The sequence below is a fragment of the Parasteatoda tepidariorum genome, chromosome 4 (genome assembly GCF_043381705.1).
Source record: "Parasteatoda tepidariorum isolate YZ-2023 chromosome 4, CAS_Ptep_4.0, whole genome shotgun sequence".
Classification (NCBI taxonomy): Eukaryota; Metazoa; Arthropoda; class Arachnida; order Araneae; family Theridiidae; genus Parasteatoda; species Parasteatoda tepidariorum.
Window position 1 is genome coordinate 26,544,814 of NC_092207.1, and position 20,810 is coordinate 26,565,623.

The following is a 20,810-nucleotide window of genomic DNA, read 5'->3' on the forward strand; positions in this document are numbered from 1 at the left end:
TTACAGAGATGCCAACTTGCTCCGGACAGCAAATATATATTTTAAAGTGGTAGTTTATCAATTGTGATTCTTGGTTTAACAAATTCAATTTAGTAGATTTTTATCCACTGCTATTTCTAAGTAATTCGTAGTCTTATATAATTCCCCACTGTATGGTACTTATGTCATGCTATAACTTTTAAAAAGTAAGCAAAAATAATCAAATATTTGCAAAATATACTTTGTAGTTATTTACCGTTTTTTTAAATTATTTTGGCGTGTCCGGAGCAGTTGGCATCTCTGATGATAAAGATAAAAATTACAATGCAATACTTTTAAATTGAAACTGATTTTTTGAAACTATATTGTCTGATTATTAAAAGTTAGCTCATTCAAACTTAAATGAACAATATTTGAACATATTAAAAAAAAAATGTGGAATATATGTACCCATAAAGATGTACAATGAGTTTTTCTTTGGAAACTGATTAACATTATCCAGAAAAGCAGATAAAATATGCATGCAATTCAGATAAAATATGCATGCAATTCAGATATACACAATTAAATTAGACTGTTTCTTAAAATACAGTTCATCATTTTAAATAATGCAAGTTTTCAAATGATTGAAATAAAGATTAATATTAAGTGTTTTTTTTAGATAAATGCAGATATTTTAAATTTTTTTTATGTAAAACTAAAATTTTTATTGTTATTACAAACTTTGATTTTTATTAGTTTCTATTTGAAATAACTTATTTATCAATTAATAAAGTTTGAAAAAACTTCATCTCTTGACAGTTAAAAAATAAAAAAACACAAACACAATTTCAAATACACATATTTGAGTATCTCAACTACAATGAAGTTACATGAAACTAATGGAATAAAATGCAGTATGATACAGAAATGAGAAAAAAAATTATCAAGTCCAGCTGTTTTATATCACAATTTTTCACCCGAAAGGTCTGTGATGTTGTAGTAGGAGTGATCTGGAAATCTCTCCAGTTCAATGTAAACATGTTCACTAACTAGAAGTCTGTCTAGCAAAGAGACAAGCTCTCCAAATGTGGGTCTCTGCTTCGGATCTTTATCCCAACAGTAAAACATGATGTTGTACATTTCTCGTCTGCAATGCTCTGGCTTTTCTAATCTGTAGCCATCTCTGATTCGACGAATCACTTCGTTTGCACTTAATCCTGGGTATGGTGTAGAGCCTAGAATTAAAGTTTCGAAAACGTTTTATATTTGATTATTTTAATGCAGGAAGTTGGATAATGGTATTAATAGAAATTAAAATTTACCTAAGGTGACAATTTCCCAGAGTAGGACACCGAAAGACCAAACATCTGTCTTTGTTGTATAGATATTGTCAAAAAGTGATTCTGGTGCCATCCATCGAATTGGTAATCTTCCCTAAAAATGCATTAATTAATAATAATTTATTCATAAATCAATAAACTTGATCCATTGATTGTTATGAGCACATACAAGTGTTCTGCGAAAGCCATATTGGTCTGCCAATCTGGTTAGCATTTTTTTCCCGGCTGTGGAACCCTAAATAGCAAACCTATTTTGGCGGAACCCCAACTCTTAATGGATAAATTTCGTTAGCAATTATGAACATTATAATGAAATACTATTAATTATTTTAAAAATATGTAAAAGTCAAAATTTTATTAATTACTTTGAAAATATTTAGTGAATGAATGAAGAAGTTACCAATTTTATACTTGAAATTGGGTTTTACTTATGACAGTTAAGTTCATATGTCGGGAATGATACCTAGTCTAGTTCTTAATTTGATTTTAGTTCATGCATTAACTGAAAAAGAGGAAAAAAAAATGGTTATCAGAGAAACATACTTCTTCACTGTTGAATTTGGTTATTTTTATTTAATGCGATATAATTCTAAAATTTTTCATAATTCATACATTTATTGTTATTAGAAGAAACATTGTTTTGAAATTTCTTCTTTCAAGCATTTCAATTAAATAATTTCATAAAAATATTGGAAATAATAAATAAAACATGTATTATTAATTAAATGCAAATTTAAAAAATCGGAACAAGTTAAAAAAATTTCTTAACTCTCGGAGTCTCTGTAATTCTTAAACGGAATGGAACACCATTTAGGTAAGTGCTGGTGTAATTTTTTAAGTATCAAAAATAGTTAACCTAGAGTTCTGGCAAAATATGTGCTATAGTTTTTGATTAGTCGTGATTGAAATTTTACGTAGGATTCTGCTGGCACTTTTTTTTGTGAAAATTCTTTTTTAAATTTTCTTTCAATATGTTAAAAGTAGATTATTAGTACAGCTATGGCTAATGTTATTTTGAAAGCATCATTCATTAATCACAAAGAAACTTAAGGATCAAATCTTAAAAATTAAACATTATCCTATACAATACACCCACAAATTTAGATAATTGAAGACCTTTAAGGATAAAAAGCGAAAATACACATTTGATAAAATTTTTTTTGTTCTTTATGTAATTATATCCAACAAAGGCTTCTATATTCTTCAAGTATTACGAGTTCTTTGTTGAGAAATGGTAACACGTGCAACATTGGTCAACTTTCATAAGCAACTCTATAGTAGCAAAATGAGTACATACAAAAATATCTGTGATTGCAAAATGAGAACATACAAAAATGTGTATTTTCACTTTTTATCACCAAGGTCTTCAATTGTTTTTCATAAGCTTCTTTTCCTTAAAATTACAGGTTCAGTGCGATTTATAAGTGCCAGTTTATTATGCACTGTTTAAATGTATGTCAGATAGAAACATTGTTAGAATACAATGCTTCCTTGTGTTAAAATTTCATTTTTAAATTAAAAAAAAAAAGAATTTACATGTATTTGATCAACAAGTGTAACTTACTTCTGATTTTCTCTCATATACATGACTTGCTATTATGTCCCTAGCAAATCCAAAATCGGCTACTTTGCACACTTTATTTTCATCAACCAAAATATTTCTTGCAGCTAAATCTCTGTGAATTATCTGAAAGATGCATTTGAAGGTTATATTTTGTTAATCAAATAGACAAATATATTTTAGAAGTAAACTCAGTTGTCGTGGCAACTTACTCCTTTGTTAGCCAGATAGTCCATTCCTTTGGCAACTTGGTAAGAAAAAGTTGTCAGGTCTCTGGAGGACAAGTTTTTACTGCTACCATGTAAGTTGCCGTAAAGTCTTTCTGCTCTGCTTTCTCTTAAATATGTCTGCAACTTACCCCGACTTACAAACTCCATGATCACAAGGATGGGATCTGTAATGGTTTAGATTTTTAGCATTAATTTTAGAAACAAACAGACAAAAAATTTTGTATTGTTTAAGGGGTGCGCAATCTTTCTCAGACGAGAGTTTTTGAGGATGGCAATACATTGGGTTTTTAGAACAATTGGTAATAAATAACTTGATTATTTCCCTGTGCAATAAGAACATTGTCGATTTGTTATAAAAATAAAAGACTAAGTAGAGAAAATAATGAATAATATTTACAAGCATAGTATTTATATTCAAGAATAACATTTTTCATACATAACATTTATGAATTGAAAAAGATTGAAATTTTGTAAAGGTACTTAGGAAAAGAAGCTTTGTATATTTAAATAAAAAAAAAACTTTTTTTTTCCTTTTTTATTTATAACTGTCAATTGTTCAGTATAACTGTAAATGTTTAATTTATAAAATACCTAAGAAAAATGGTTTTCTGAGCCATAATCTGAGCCAAGGCTATATATGAGGGCTCAATTCCTGTATTTTCTTTTTCATTTAATAATTGTATAATGGTCAAAAAGCAGTGAGGCTATGTTATTATTATTTCATTATATATTGTTTAATTAATGTCTTTAGGGCATTAATTAGTATGTTTGAGAAAACATTTTTCAAAGTGTCGATTATGCTTTATTATTTATTTTAAAATGATTGCACGTTTGTTTACTCTTTGCCATTACACAATGTAGGTGGGTATGTATTAAGTCTTCTGAACATTTTTTTCTGTTTAAAAGTAAGATCTAATTTAAAAGGATAATATGAACAAAAGAGGATGGAATTTTTAAAAATTGAATTTTGTGTGTTATAAAAAGATAATCTGATTAGTTTATTTTCTATTACACTATCATTACGTTATGTAATATATAGTTCTTGTATATTTATTTTTACTCTGCTCCTGCATTTAATTTAAAAGCTCAAAATTGGTATGAAAAGTTCTTTTGAACAGTAGGTGGGGGGAAAAAAAAGCATTTTGTAGTGCATGTAACAAGGAAGACATTCAGCTGCCATTAGCATCAGCCATAGTGAAGTATTAAGAACAGTTGAAGAATTTTATTTATTTATTTATCGCCATTGAACAATAAAAACTAATAATTTTCCGTTGTTGTCGTTGTGTTTTTATCTCCATCCGATATTGTTTAATTGATTTCATAAATTGACATTAAAAAATCAATCAATAATTTCTTAATTGAAAATTATTTTTTTTACCTTTGATAATATATTATTTAATTTATCATTTATGAATAAACGATTTTTTAAGTTGATATATGGTATTTCATTAAGATGTTATCCCTTTCATTTTTATACGAGTCCCATGATTCCAATGCACTCAAGCGATTATATGTTCCAACTGCCGATTCTATGCCGATATGTTCAACTGCCCTTTACTAAGGCAGGGACAGGATTATAATCTGAGTTGCGCAAATGTTCCATCTAAGCTTCTTAAATATGCACCAATGGATTTATTTACATTGACTATGTCCTAACGTATTTGGCGCAGAGCAACCGCTTCTGGCTTTGTGCCTTTAGACTTTTTACTCAATTATTACTATTAACGAGATATTGGTAAAAGAAATCTCTACGCGGGTTCATTTTGAAGAAAACTTATTTTTAAGAAACATAAGAAGAGAATTATATGTTCCAACTGCCGATATGTTCAACTGACCTTTACTAAGGCAGGGACAGGATTATAATCTGAGTTGTGCAAATGTTCCATCTAAGCTTCTTAAATATGCACCAATGGATTTATTTACATTGACTATGTCCTAACGTATTTGGCGCAGAGCAACCGCTTCTGGCTTTGTGCCTTTAGACTTTTTACTCAATTATTACTATTAACGAGATATTGGTAAAAGAAATCTCTACGCGGGTTCATTTTGAAGAAAACTTATTTTTAAGAAACATAAGAAGAGAATTATATGTTCCAACTGCCGATATGTTCAACTGACCTTTACTAAGGCAGGGACAGGATTATAATCTGAGTTGTGCAAATGTTCCATCTAAGCTTCTTAAATATGCACCAATGGATTTATTTACATTGACTATGTCCTAACGTATNCTCTTTTTTCCCCTTTTTTATTTACAACTGTCAATCGTTCATGTATAAATGTTTAATTTATAAAATACCAAAGCAAACTGATTTTTCTCTTTATCCTTGCATAATCTGAGGCAGGGCTTACTATGAGGGCTCAGTTCCTGTATTTTTTTTTCTTTATTTAGTAATTGTATATTGGTCGAAAAGCAGTGAAGTTATGTTATTATCATAATATATTGTTTAATTAATGTCTTTAGAGCATTACTTAGTAAGTATATTGTATGTTGAGAAAGCACTTTTTAAAGTGTTGATTATGCTTTATTTATTTAAAAATGTTTACACATTTGTTTACTCTTTACCATTATACAAAGTGGGTGGGTATGTATAAGATCTCCTGAACTTTTTTTTCCTTTAAAAAGTAAGATCTAATATAAAAAGATAATATGAACAGAAGTGGATGAATTTTTAAAAATTGAATTTTATGAAACAGTGCTTGTAACCTTTTACAGTGCGTGTAACAAAGAAGACATTCAGCTACCATAAGCACCAGCCATTATAAAGTATTGGGAACAGTTGCAAAATTTCATTTATTTATTGTTAAAATAAAAACTAATTATTTTTCGCTGTTGTTGATTGTGTTTTTATCTCCATCCGATATTCTTTAATTAATTTTTTTAAATTGTCATTAAAAAAATCAATCATTGATTTTTTTTAATTAAAAATCATTTTTTGACTTTCTATAATTTATTATTTATGGTATTTTATTGAGATGTTATCCCTTTCATTTTTATGCGAGTCCCTTAGGTCCCATAGAGTTATAGATCCCAATGCACTCAAGCGATCTTTTCTCTTCTTATATATGCACCAATGGATTTATTTATATTGACTATGTCCTAACGTATTTGGCGCAGAGCAGTCGCTTCTGGTTTTGTGCCTTTTAACTCTTTATTCAACCCCAACACTATTAACGAGATATTGGCAAAAGAAATCTCGACTCGGGTTCATTTTGAAGAAAACTTATTTTTAAGAAGCATAAAAAGAGAATTGTATGTTTCAACTGCCGATTCTATAAACCCTTTACTAAGGCAGGGATAGGACTATAATCTGAGTTGTGTAAATGTTCTATCTAAGCTTCTTCATCGTTATTGAAATGATCAAAGGTGATTGTGAGCCCAACTCAAAAATCCTGAAAATTTCTCCAATAAAATCATTAATTACGTGTTTCAAAAATTAACGTCTTAATAAATTTAAATCATTGATATTTTCAAAACATGAAAGTCTAAATAAATTATATGCAGCATAATTCAAATGAATAATTGTGCATAATTTTACTTTTATCTCTAATCACATTTATTATTCTACCAGAAAAAATATTTACAAATAAAAGAGATGCCAAGTATAAATTCGATTTCTAATATTTCTAAATAAAACATAAAATTTTTTTATACATAAATGTGATCAATAATTTCTTGAAACTTTTGAACCTTGGATTTCCGGAAACTTCCGGATCGCGCTTACCGAAAAATCCGGATTTTTTCCAGAGCACAATAATTTCTGAATGATGTTTTCATAATATTTTCTATGATAAGCGATCTTTTTAATTATTATGTTATTAGTCTTTCATGATTTCGTATTAATATTATTTGTCTTTTATAATGAATTTTAATTTTTTCTTCTTCTCAGAAATGAATTTTGAATTGATAAAAAATTATTTACCTTTATCAGAACAGCAGCCCAAAAGTGTAACAACATTTGGATGTGGTTCAAGGAGTTTCATCACTTCTAGCTCGGAAAGTAAATCCTTCTTTTCTTTCTCAGTTGCATTTTCTAAATATTAGAATAAACAATACGGTAAGTAATAATTTTTTTGTTTTGTTTTGAGTAATTTTTAAGCATTTAAATATGCGTTATCTGAAATATAGACAGGTTAAATTTGCAAGTTACGTATAGATGAGAAATAAATTTTATTAGCAATAATCAAAATAATTCTATGCCTACTTTATAAGCCTTTTATTACAATTGACTTTTTGTAGTTTTGAGTATTTTAGAATGTTATTTAAATTAATGTCAGCACTATTTTATTTAAAAAAAATTATGCAAGATTATTGTATAACGGTTTATAATCATAGAATATATGTGGTAATAAAAATACAAAGGCACAAAAGTTTTAAATTTAAGAATGATAATTTTTGACATCATCTTCAAGGTGACAACGGAGTGATAAGGGTTGTAAATTTTAAACAATTGTTTGAAATTTACAACAAACAATTGTTTGAAATTTTAAACAATTTTTTGAAAGCAAATTTTAAAACGAATTTAAAGAATTGTTTGAGTAGCAAAACTATTTAACTTCTTATATTGCTACAACTTTAAGCTATGAAAATATTTAAGATTAACTGACTAGATTAGATTATGCAAAATACACAGAGGTATATAATAAAAAAAGTTTGTTAATGTATTCTTTAATCGTCTGCTATTAATAGCTATCATATTTTTTTTTATCATGAGCAAAAATATTCCCAAAAATTTTTTCACTTTGTAAGTATTTTTAACAATAAAACTATCTGAGCAAAACAACTTATTTATCTCGTTTTTTTTTTTTTTTTTTTTCATTAGTTGAGTAATCAAACCATTTGAAATCACCTATTAAAACCTTAAAGTGGTTTTCAATAGATCAATAATATAATAAAATGTTCTAACAGAGAAGGTACCAGAGGCGACATTCGCAAATTAAGCGAAATTTTTCCATTACAATTAGTTTTTTTTCTTCTTCTTTGTAATTAAGTAATGTATTACTTCTTAACCAAAACTTATTTTATATTTTATTTTATAACCGGCTTTAAACAGTCGTCTCAATTCTGAGTTTACGAATATAAGTGCTTCAATTCCGTAGCCTCTTAATTTTAGACCTAACCCATAAGACAAGGAAACTTCTAAGTCAAGCATTGGGACAAACTAATCATCGTAGAAGACTATTCGATGGAACTAACCGCGTTTGCGCCACAAGGAGAGGAAAACCACGAAAACCTACCACAGTTAACTCGATGGCAAATTAGAAAGAAAATTAGAAAATCAACTAAATATTCGGTGCCTAAAAAATTCATATTAATAAATGAAATCTTTGATATTTATAATTAATAAAAATGTAACTTCGTTCTTGTTTTTTGAAATTAATTTTTTTAATTTTGAATCGTTTAAACTCAAAAATCAAAATTTCTGAAAAGAAAATCTTGAATTAACTGATTACAACCAATATTGCTCTCCGCCTGTGGAACGAATAGAACTTGACAATGTATTCGTTTCAAAAATTATAGCTTTTTATAATTTATAACTTAAAATTCATTTCGAATAAAAAAAAAATCTGTAAAATAATGGCCGTGTTGGCTCAGGGGGTAGAGCGCTCGCCTTCCAATAAGGTGAACTGGGTTCGAATCCCAGCAATGGCTGGTTGATATGAATTCCGCACTGGCCACAGTGCTGACGTAAAAATATCCACAGAGGTAGACGGGTCATAGGTTAGAGTCCCCTTGCCATCAAGCTAATCTTGGGAGGTTTTCGTGGTTTTCCTCTCCATGTAACGCGTATGTGGGTTAGTTCTATCAAAAAGTCCTCCACGAAGGCAAATTTCTCCCTGATCCAGGAGTTCCCTTGTCTTCTGGATTGGTTTCAAAATTACAAGGCAACGGAGTTGAACGTTAGTAGTCGTAAATTCAAAATTGGGTTCACTGTTTAAGGATGGTTATAAAATAAAATAAAATCTGTAAAGTAAAAATCATCACGATTGCTGAGTGACAATTCTGGTACCGTTGCAAGATTAACACAGAAACGATTAGGTTATATATTTAGAAAACATTTCTATAGTTTAATCAAACTATTTATACATTCTGAATAATAGGTAAAAAATAAATTCCCAATGAAAAACTTTTAACTAATTTAGACCTTTGAGTGTTTTTACGGCCACTGTTGCTGTTTCTTGACGTGGACCAATGTCCTGGGCAAGACATTTCCAAACTTGGCCGAAACAACCTTCTCCGAGGATTCCTATAAACTGCAAACGGTGCCTCTGAAATTCCCATTTGTCTAAGTCACTTCCCACCTAAACAAATAAAAATACACAGTTAAAAGAAGTCAACATTTATTTACGGAAATTTAAGGGCGCATTTTATTTTTTTAAATTTTTAATTCATTAAAAATTTAAACATGCAATCAATATTTTCTGTACAAATAAAAAATTTCATTTCACTAAATTTTAAATAAGAAAATAAATTATGGGAATTCCAAAAATTGACCGATGATTAAAAAAATCTATTTAAAAAGAAGAAGAAAGAACGCATGGAGATAGCATGTTTGTGGCGTTCTGTTTAATAGACTGGATTATTTATTCTCACTAGGTTTTAAAATTAATTATAAATTTCGCTAAAAGATGGCGTTGCTGGCAGGAAAAACTACAAAAGAATGTATTTTGCTGCATTCCACTCGTGATATTAGTTAATTTTTTCTACAGACTCAGAGTTCGATTTATCATAACACTTGAGAGACCTGGGCCTGGATCCCTGTACGCCTGGGGGCCTCCTTAATTGTCACAATTTTTTTTCTTCTTCTGTTTTTCCTTAAGAATTATCTGTTAGAATAACGAACAAACAAAAATTGAAAAAAATGTAAACACAACTTTACAATAATATAATAATTTACTTATGTTATAAAAAGTTCAAAAGCATTTTGCAAATGAACAATATGTAAACTTGTGGACCAATGGAACCCCAATCAGTTTTGTTCCTAGGGCACCCTGATTTTTAAATCAGGCGCTCTGCATAGACAGCACCAAATGGTGGTTACTTTGAAAAGATTAACCGACGATTCAATCCATGAATTTGTGATGGAATTATTCTCGATGGGTAATATTGATTGCTTGATTAATATTGAAGATTAAACGTGAATCGAAACGGTTCGATAAAAGTAGAATAATATTATTAGATATTGTTTCAATGTATGCTTACTCTGTGCAAGACGTTTCCTGTTGAGTTCGATGATCCGATAAAAGGTGGCGTAGCAGGTCGCAAGAGTGCAGCAGGAGAGTAACTGAATGCGACCGTTTCAGAGAGACTCCCTTCTCTACGTGCTACACCCGATGAGGCTTTCTTTAACTGAAAAATAACGAGAAAAATAATATTAAAGAGTAGTTTCAGAATTTCAAGGAAAGCTAGTAAAAACATGTTTAAACAGTACCTTAACAATCATAATAAATAATATTAGTCAGAGAAACACTAGGAAAAAGTCAGTAATTTTAAATTTTTTACGCAAATATCACTTTTCATATATTTAATATACATTTTCAGTAACATGGCCTTATCCTAGCGAATACTGTAATATACATTTTCAGTGACAGATTTAAATAATCAACAGTGAAGTAAAAAAAAAAAAATTCATTTTAGGGATTACGAATTAATATTTGAGTGGAAAAGAACAAAGTTACTTTTTAAGCTATGACCAATATCCTTTGAGGTTAAAGACGAACAAATGAGGGATTGAAATAATCTTAATGTTAATTTTTTGAGGGTGAAGTTAAAAGACGGTCAAAGGCGTCTTTCACCACGACGAGGCTACTGTTTGACCATAACGTGAAAAATTGATATTGTCGCTAACTTATATTTTGACTCCTTCAAAAAGCAGGAAATAATCAAGAAAGGTTTCGAATTTTTAAAAAAAAACAAAAAAAAAACTGTAATCATACCTGGAAAATAACCAATCTTGGAATTGTCAGCAACAGGTATGAGTTATTGTTTTAAATAATTTAAACATATTTAAATTAAAACAATTATTTATTGAAAAAATTCCACTTTTTAGTGAAACATTTCTAAGCTTCCATCCTTATTCAAAGATATTTCTTTGCTCTCAGAATCTAATATTTGATATTTCAAAAAAAAAAAAAAAAAAAAAAAAAAAAAAAAAAAAAAAAAAAAAAAAANAAAAAAAAAAAAAAAAAAAAAAAATCTAAGTTTCCGGATGAAAAATTGCACGGTATAGATAAAACATACTCTGGATTTTACATGGAAATTTATCTGAAATACCAGGAAAAGTCAGCGAATTTTTTTTCCCCTTCTGATATTTAGTGGGAACCATGTAAATATCTCTCGTCCGTTCGCTAGATATATCCTATTATCATTAGTGATCACTGAATAAGCGTAATAAAAGGTAATAAATAATCGTAATAAATTCAGCCTAATGCATATGCGTGAGTGATGCAATCATCTGTAATTTTAAGTTAACGCTTTAAAACTAATTAGTGAGTCATCGCATACGAAAAGATTAACCGCATTCTCTCGACTTCCGAAGAAGAAGAAACAAAAAAATGAATATTTACGTCGAATAGAGTTCACTGATCCGAAAATAAATTCGTTGAACGCGAAACAATTTTAGATCATATCGATTCGTAAAAAAAAATAACTAAAAAAAAAGTTTTGGTATTATAACCATATCTTAAAATAAATATTATTTTTATTTCTTTTAAATTTTTGATTATTTACCTTTAGTATTTCAAATAAAGGAAATTAATTTGAAAGTCAATGTCCCCCCTTGCCTCCTCAAACTTTTCTTGCGCAAAACAAATTTGCATTTATGTGTTTGCTTCCAATTAGTTCGATTTAAAGAGTTCCGCATTTAAAGTTTATCTTACATTTCTCATGTTTATATTCTTGTAAGTTTTTCGTAAGTTATAAATCTAAATATTTGCCCTCATGAATAATTAAAATTTTTATCTATCACTCGTCAAGCATATGCAAAACGAAAAATTTGTTCGAAAGATTTAAATATTTTAAAATGGCATTTAAATATCTTTGATGAAACTTAGTGATGTTTTTTATAACAATCGTCTTTCAACTTCGGTGTTTCCTTTGGCAATAAACAAGTTTTGAAATTATGAGTCCTGTCTTCTGAAGTTGTGATTCGTTTATTAGTTGTTTCAGATAGTTTTTATTTTGTTAGTTCTTAAGATGTTTCATGGGTAACTTTCCATTTTTGACAATTTTTAATAGTTTACTGACAGTTTTAGCAAGGAGTGCGAAAATAAGTACTTTTGCCACTTCCTACTTTATTTTCTTATAAAGGCAAAAAAACAGCTGAGGCCTACACAAAGATATGCGAAGTTAATGGTGTTGTGTGTTTAACAGAATCCACGTGTCAGAATTAAACCCAATCTGTTTGAATCATTACAATAATCTGTTTGATCATTACAGAAAACTGAGACGAGGTGAAAAGAGGTTATTCGAAGCATCTTTAACTTTCCTTCGGCAATTAAACTGGTTTTAGATGAAAAACTTTTCGCTTGCTTCAGAATCGGGTTTTGTTAGGAAAATATTTACGTTTTGACTTTAAGCTCGGTTAAAAGTTAATAACGCCACAAAAATGAAAATTTGACTAGTTGTCCATTGCTACTAAAGTTTATGGTTAACAACGCTACAAAAATGAAAATTTGACTAGTTATCCATTGCTAAAGTTTATGGTTAACAACACCACAAAAAGGAAAATTTGTCTAGTTGTCCATTGCTACTAAAGTTTATGGTTAACAACGCCACAAAAATAAAAATTTGACTAGTTGTCTATTGCTACTAAAGTTTATGGTTAACAACGCCACAAAAATGAAAATTTGACTAGTTGTCCATTGCTACTAAAGTTTATGGTTGGCGCAATAAATAATGGTAAAACATTTATTCTATTAAAACTGGCATACTTACCGCGACTAGTTTTTCGTTTCTGTTGCAGTGTCTCCACAGGAGGTACATGCTGAGCAAGACCAGCGGCCCAATTAATGTTACGGCCACGATGGGCAGCACGGTGGTTGCGATGAAGGCCCCCTGGCTGCCCTGCGCCTGTTCGCTGCCCTCTCCCGGAGGAACATCGCGAACTGGGGGCTGATCTCCAAGGGAGGGGATGAAGGAGGGGGAAGAGGAGGTGGTGGCTGAGGTGTTCCCTTCTTTCGCAGGGGGGTGGCGAAAAGGTCTGGAAGCTGAGGAGGAGGGGTGGGCGGGGTGAGGGGCGCTGGGTACAAAGGGAGGAAAGGGCCGTAAACGTGGGCGCGTTGTGCTGAAGGGCAGTTTCAGAGGTAGGTCAGAAGTGGCTCCGTGGGCTTCCAGTACTCGGATGTATACCTCAATTTTGGCCTGAAAAAGATATTTGAAAATATATTTAGAATAATAAATTTGAATACATAAAAAGATATTTGTGAGGAAGAATAATAAAATATCGATAATACATTTGAATAGGTATTAAAACTTAATATAGCATATANGTTTACTCAACATTATATACAGAATAATGTTGAGTAAACGTATAGGATCACATTGTGTACCCCCTAATAAGCCTATAATTGCTTCCTCTGGTGGGGTGCACAAGTAACCGGTAATATAATACGTGGTCCAATTTGTGTATTATGGGTCAATATTAAACGAAGATATAGGCCCATGTTGTAAAATATCTAATATTGTCTGCGAATTTTCTCAATTTAACAATGTATTATTTAAAAATACTTAGTTAACTTTTTTTTCTGTAAGAAAATGGACATATTCTAACTTATTTAAAAAATAGAAAGTGTTTGCAATTGAACTGCAATTTTTTTCTGCGCTCAAAAACATAGAAAACATTCTTCTTCTTAGTGTTAAGAACGAGACAAATTCTGCGTTAACACTTCGCTATAAAACGTACATGAAAAAATTACATTTTAATTTTTATGCAATTTGCAAACTATTACTATAAAGCATTTTATACCAAATGATAATAAATATCAAATGATTATTTACCAAATGATGGTAAATAATAAATTAAATAGTTATTTTATAATAATGACATATTATACTTTGATCTACACAAATGTAGGTTAACTTACTAAAAAAAATAGAGTCTGGTAAATTTCTGACACGGAACTATGTTATCATTAAATTCAATATAGCACTAGCAGTCATGCAACACAAAAAGAAGAAAAACCCGAATATAATTATGATGTCTGATTGATTACTTAAAATCAAAGTTTGTGATTTTACACATAAATGTAGATCAATGGGAGGATCATCATTATTTTTAATGATTTAAAAAATTTCTATTTTCTTTTCATCAGCGAATGTTTTAGAAGAATTCATGTTTTTTTTTATTTATCTATAATTCATATGGAATAGATCAAGAATCTGTAATTCATATATTTTATTTATCTAGAACAGTGGTTCCCAAATGGTGTTCCACAAAACTTTAGGGTTTCCTGGAAGATTCAAAGGGTTTCCGCAAGTTAGTACTTTTTATAACCAGTGCTGAGTTTTGAAACCTCTGATTATATTTAGATCCAACCTATAATTCATTATTTATTTAATCTTACTGTAGACTTTATAAAATTATTTCAAGTAAAATATCAATGGGATTAAAATGGCATTTTTTAAAAGAGAATATGATACCTCTAATAACAATGCTTTGAAAAAATTATGAGAAAAAAAAGTATTTATTAAAATATTTCATTAGTATCTCCTATCGCACTTTTCAAATCAAAATAACTAAACAGTTTAATAAAAAAAAATATATTTCCGTAATAATTTTTTTCATCAGGTATTTATTTTAAGTTTTCATTTCGAAATAAACCATAATTTTGCTTATTTTAATCATTTTCAGCGGTTGTATATACACCAAAAACAAATTCATTACTAGACTAAATATAGCACATAAAACGTAATTTAAGATTATTGATGATAAAACGACGAAAAATCTTCATTCTTCTGCTTAAATATTTAAATATAGTCTTTTGAAGGTTATAACGTTCGCAATTGCCTTAAATTTTATTTATAAAGTTGGGGTTCCACCGAAAGAAGGCTGATTTTTCAGAGTTCCGTAGCTGGAAAAAAAATGGGAACCGCTGATCTAGACCTAGAATTTATATTGAATAGATCTAGAATCTAGCATACATATCTGTTATTTACCTAAGTGTATGTAATTCTTCAGATATTCATGCTGTTTTAAAAGGGTTTGGAAAATATAATTCATAACCAAATATTTATCAAGTATCTTCACTTTTTCAACAGTTAGTTTGGTTTGGTGGGATTTCCGACAAGAATAGACTTATTAGTGTCACATTAAACCCTGGGATTCTTCCAACTTTTCGCGAATAAAAACACAAGTTTTTGTATCTAACGCATTCTTATGAGAACTAATTATTTTAACTCCAGAAATCTGAAATAGAGTTCCGTAAGCATTGAAATCATTAATCATCCACCAAAATAGGTGAACTTAAGAACTTTTACTCAAATTATTCTTAAAAGAAAAATAGCACGAAATGCTGAGAAATATTGCCGCCAAAATCAGCATGCAGTGAATCACTCTGAGTGAATATTCTTTAAAAATTTGTTTAGTATAATTAAAGAAAATTACCAAAAATTATAAAACGCAGTTCTTAGAATAATTCTTAGAATCTAAGAATCTTCTTAGAATCTAAGAATCTTCTTAGAATAATTCTTAGAATCTAAGAATCTTCTCAGAATAATTGAAAATCTTAGAATCTTCATAGAATAATTAAATCTTCTTCTTCTAAGAATCTTCTTAGAATAATTGAAAAATACTAGTATTGCTGGATAACGTGTTGAAGTGTCTTTTGTCCCGATTTGCCTCTCTTGGTTACTGCGGTTTTTCTAGTTTTGTTTCTTCACCCTCATTTATTTTTATTTTTTTTTGTAGGCAACCTTACATTTTTGTTTCAAACCTTTGTTTTGTTCCTTCACATTTAGCAAGCTTTGAGAATGTGCGCCTATTATTTTTGGGCGTTCGAAACATGTCGACCTTTGCAACCTTCATAAGTTTTTGAACCAAATGAAGTTTTAATAATATCAAGTATATCTTTTCGCTCCAGTTTCTTGGGATTATTCATTTAACAGCTATTACTAGTTTTATGTTTATGATATAACTTTGGACCAATGAAGACGATTTTCTATCAGTTAAGTTTTACTTTTATCACAGTACCTGAAAAAAAAATTAGGTCTTTTCTTTTCTGTTTTGCTTATAATGTCCCTTTTTTATTGAATGTTCTTTTTGGTTGTTATTAAATTAAGCCACAGATTTATTGGGACAAAAATTCTATATTTCACGAGAATAAGCTTTTTAAATGATCATCATCGCCATTTTTACATATATACAGTTATATATAAATAAATAATTAAGGATATCTTACCATTTGATGCCCATCATTTGCAGTTACGTATAAATAAAAATCATTTCCGCCCTAGAAAAAAAAATATCGAGATGTTACTTTATGATTGTTATTTAGCACAGAATATTTTATGGAAGACATGGTAATAAAACAGCAATTATTAAATAAATCATCAAAATTGCAAAAAATATGTGAATTTTAGCCAAATTAAGTAGCAATCTGAAGAACACATTTGATAATAATTATTAAATATCATTAATAAATTCTTGGCGTCAATTTTGGTACTTTATTATTATTATTTTAAATATCTTAGAAATACAATTACAGATATAAAGAAATTTTTATATTGATGCCAACTCACGGTGAGGATTACAGTTTGAAATTACGCAACAGTGTAAAAAATTCCAGATTTAATTACGGTGAAAAGTACCGGTACCCAGTGTGCCGGTAATTTGTACCGTGATATCCGTTTTTACCGAAACATGTTACGAAACAAAAAATTGGATATACCGTAGCTTTTACAATGATAATTACCGTAAAATCACTTTAATTAAATAAATATTACTGTAAAAATTACTGATTTTACGGTAAAATGGATCTTCCGGATGATCCACCTAAAGTGCCCGTACTTCATACCATAATTAGACTCGTACTTTCGTAAAGTGTAGTTTTCAAAAGTTGAGCATAATTCGTAGAAGTATAAAATTATGCTCAACTTTTGAACACTAGTATATAACATTGCATTTGAGGTAATTAATTACGATTGCGTTACTGCACTAGACCTGAAAGTTATTGAGCAATTATTTACAGGTAATAAGATATTATTAGTAAATTATTAATAAATTATAATTAATAAAATAATTAATTAATAAATTATAATTAATGAAATAATTAATTAATGAATTGTAATTAATATAATTAATAAAAAATATATTAATAATTATTAATTAATAAAACCGAAAAACATATTTGATTTGATTTAAATAGCCAAATGGGCATTTTATTGGGTAAAAATCTGGAACAGAATAAAATTACGAAATAAATTGTACTTCCATTAGATGAATAAATGCCATTAGATGAATAAATTGCGAATAAATTGTAATTGTAAAAATAAATTTTTATTCAAATATTTTTTTTAAAACTTCTAATGCTTATAATTTATTTTTGAAAACGTTTATATACTGTGAACTTATTTCAAGTAAAGTTTTTATTCCGTTTTGTTTAAAAAGTTTTCATTTTAAATTCTAGTGAGTTGCATCATATCGGATGTTATTAATAACTCAGTCTAATTTTCTGAGTAAACTATTACTATGCTATCACTATTGCGTAACTATTGAAAATTACATAATAAAAATATTACTATTGTGTAACTTTTAAATACAAATTTTTTTATTGGATGAAAACTTTTTTTTTGATGATTACACTGATTTAAGTTCCAAAACATTTCCTCGAAGAAGGCAATAACTAATGATTTGAATGACCAACAGAAAAATTGTTCTCCAATGATTGTCAGTTTAGAACAATAATTTAGATTATGCAAAGCATTTTGAAACACTTAAAAGACGAAAGGGACAAAAACTCATGCAAAACCCAGCAATATTTACAGATCTTTATATTTGTTTGCATTATTGTTAAATAAGGGAAAGTAAGTAATAAAAAGTCATAAAAATCTATCCAAACTCTGCTGAAGACAGTTTGGAATTTTAAAAGTCGTATTATTTATTGTCAGTTCAAGTTAGATAACATTATTAAAAACAGAACAGAACAGAACCATATGAATAAAAATAATAAAAGCTGATAAAATAATTCAGTTTATACAATGAACCTTGGATTTATATAGTGGACATTCGATTGTAGTAAATTTTTCCAGTGGTCTCTTCTGAACTCCCATTTAACTAATGTTATTTTATATGCGTATAGTATTGAACGGCTGAAGAATTGGTAGTTCATTTATAATGGGCATTATTTCTTCAGTTTTTTTTTATTTCTTTAACTTTAAGTTTGCAGGAATTAAAATTGCAAATGGCGGCACTTCTTTACATAATGTCAATTTTTACTCTTGCATACCCTGAGAAATCGGTATTAAAGGATTTTTTTTTCTACATAGAAAATGTGGACAAGAATGCACTGGATTAATTTAATAATTGTTGATTAAAAAATTGGTAAACTCCACTTAATATCGAATTGTAGTTCTTTGAAAAGTACTAATTCTTCCATAGAATGTAAAAATTAATGGATTACTTTTTCTTTTTAATATTTGATTTATTATATATTTAATCATTGAATAATTTATAAGCAAATTATTTAACAGCAATGCTATTGCCATACGCTAAAAGGTAAATTTTCAAAAAAATTAAGTATACTACTGTTTATAGTGGACTTAATATTAGATCCGCAGACTGTTCACCATAACGGGGTTCGACTGTACTAATGAGATACAAAAAATTACAAAAATATTTTATTTAGAACTGTGGGCAGCGAAACATATATATAATGATTAATGGCTTGGCCGACGACTCCCCGTGTAGTAAAATGGTGACTGATGCACGTTAAAACTGTCGAGTCGCAAAGTCCTCCATGTTACCATAACAAATCAATACCGCTGGGGGTACTGGATTAGAGATCGATCGTTCTCAGATCCAGGTCAAAAATTACGATCTGTGGATGAATGACTAGATGTATGAATGGGTCCGCCCTCTAAACGGGTGTGACGTATGTGTGGCTGAAGACGAACTCTCGGCCATAGATGGCGCCTCTGAAAATCAAGAAACTTGCCTTAAATTTACTCGGTTTCACCAAGCAGGCTTGCTAGTGTGGCAAGTGGCATTAGAAACAACAATAACAAATAAAATAAAAATTTGAAGATTAAATTTATATCTCCGGAAATGTTTTGGCAACCCATTTTAGAGATTCTATGATCCAAATTTGAATGTTGAACCATATGCCCGTTTTAGACTATGTGATGGTAGAGGTTTGCTTAAAAATAGTTTTAAAATTTCATTTATACCTAAAATATCACTTATTTTACTTTAGAAAAAAAAATCTAAATACTTTGAACAAACATATCTTTGCTTTGAAGCAATTAAAAAAAATTTCTAATTAGGTCTAAATTGAGACATGCTATACAGAAAATATCAGGTAGATAAGAATCTCTCCCTGTTTCTTTTTAGAGAAATTTGAATGAAGTTTATCGCGTTACCATCAGAAACTATGATGAGAGTCGATAGATTTCTTCTACTGATAATTATATTCAAATTCTTTTTTAGAGATTATATTACTATACAACGGCTGGCAATGAATTTAAAACAAAAAAAAAGTAAAGATTCGGGAATATTTTACTGATTTACATACACAAAAGGTAGAGAAAGAAAGAAAAAAAAACTGTCTTGGAATATACATTTCAAAGAAAGAGCAATAATTTCGGTTTTTTAGCGTCCTTGAAACAGAAGCTACCAATTTTTCACAGTAGCGCGAATCCCTCAATGGATGAGACATTGCATTAACGGAACAAAATTAATCACTTGTCAGGCGTCTTTTTGAAGACAAATAAAAAGATACAAATTGATGCGACGCTTCTCTGGAGGCAATAATCGAAGTCTGACCTTCACCGGCCATCATGAATCAAGGACAGTCAGCTTCGTTGTCCTGTTTCATACTCTCAAATCTTTCTTTTCGCAGGACTATTAAAAACGATCCGCTCGATGAATTTTATTTTTTTATTTTTTTTTATTTTCGGAAGGGGGGGGGGTAATTACACCAACATAAGAAGAATACGCATTTCGGGTTTTTTGGTCAGGAGCGAGTGGACAGGGCTTTCTTTCCTATAAAAAATAGTGATAATCAAATCATAGCAAATTCAAACGTTATGTCCGAACGGAGAAGAAGAATGAGGAAACAATATAACAATCCCCACAGCCACAAATATCCTCCCCCCCCCAGAACAACTTTGAGATATCTCATATACAAAAAAACTGGATATTTTCAAATCCAACAGCTCTGGCGTAGTTTTGGGGAACAAAGACAAAACCCCCTCCGAAATTATACAATTAGGGGAGAGTGGGGTCAATTGTAACAGGGTACGATTGTAACAGAGCAAAAATTTCGAGCGTCGGGTTCTAGATTTGGTTCCTAGGTGGCGCACAAGGTGTATTTAATAAATCTGCATGTACACCCCTGCTGGCAACCATTTTTATGTACTTTTGAAAGAGTTACATCACAAAAGATATTTTCACGCTACGTAAGTACTTTTTTGGTATTAGAATAATATATTGTAACAAAGTAATTTTGTTTAAACAAATAAAATTTATTAACCGAATATGTAAGTGGACACCTTAATTAATATTT

The 20,810-nt window shown here is 29.5% G+C and overlaps 1 protein-coding gene across 1 annotated transcript in view; it reads right to left on the bottom strand.

The window, feature by feature from the left end:
* The window catches only part of LOC107441235 (tyrosine kinase receptor Cad96Ca), a gene marked incomplete in the record, with an annotated part of 80,425 nt that overhangs the window by 2,035 nt on the left and 57,580 nt on the right, over positions 1–20,810 (bottom strand). Inside the window, 9 exon segments of the mRNA XM_043051615.2 lie at positions 824–1,196; positions 1,284–1,395; positions 2,866–2,988; positions 3,075–3,256; positions 7,013–7,123; positions 9,236–9,392; positions 10,294–10,440; positions 13,027–13,452; positions 16,488–16,538. Coding sequence (XP_042907549.1) covers positions 925–1,196; positions 1,284–1,395; positions 2,866–2,988; positions 3,075–3,256; positions 7,013–7,123; positions 9,236–9,392; positions 10,294–10,440; positions 13,027–13,452; positions 16,488–16,538 — 1,581 coding nt within the window.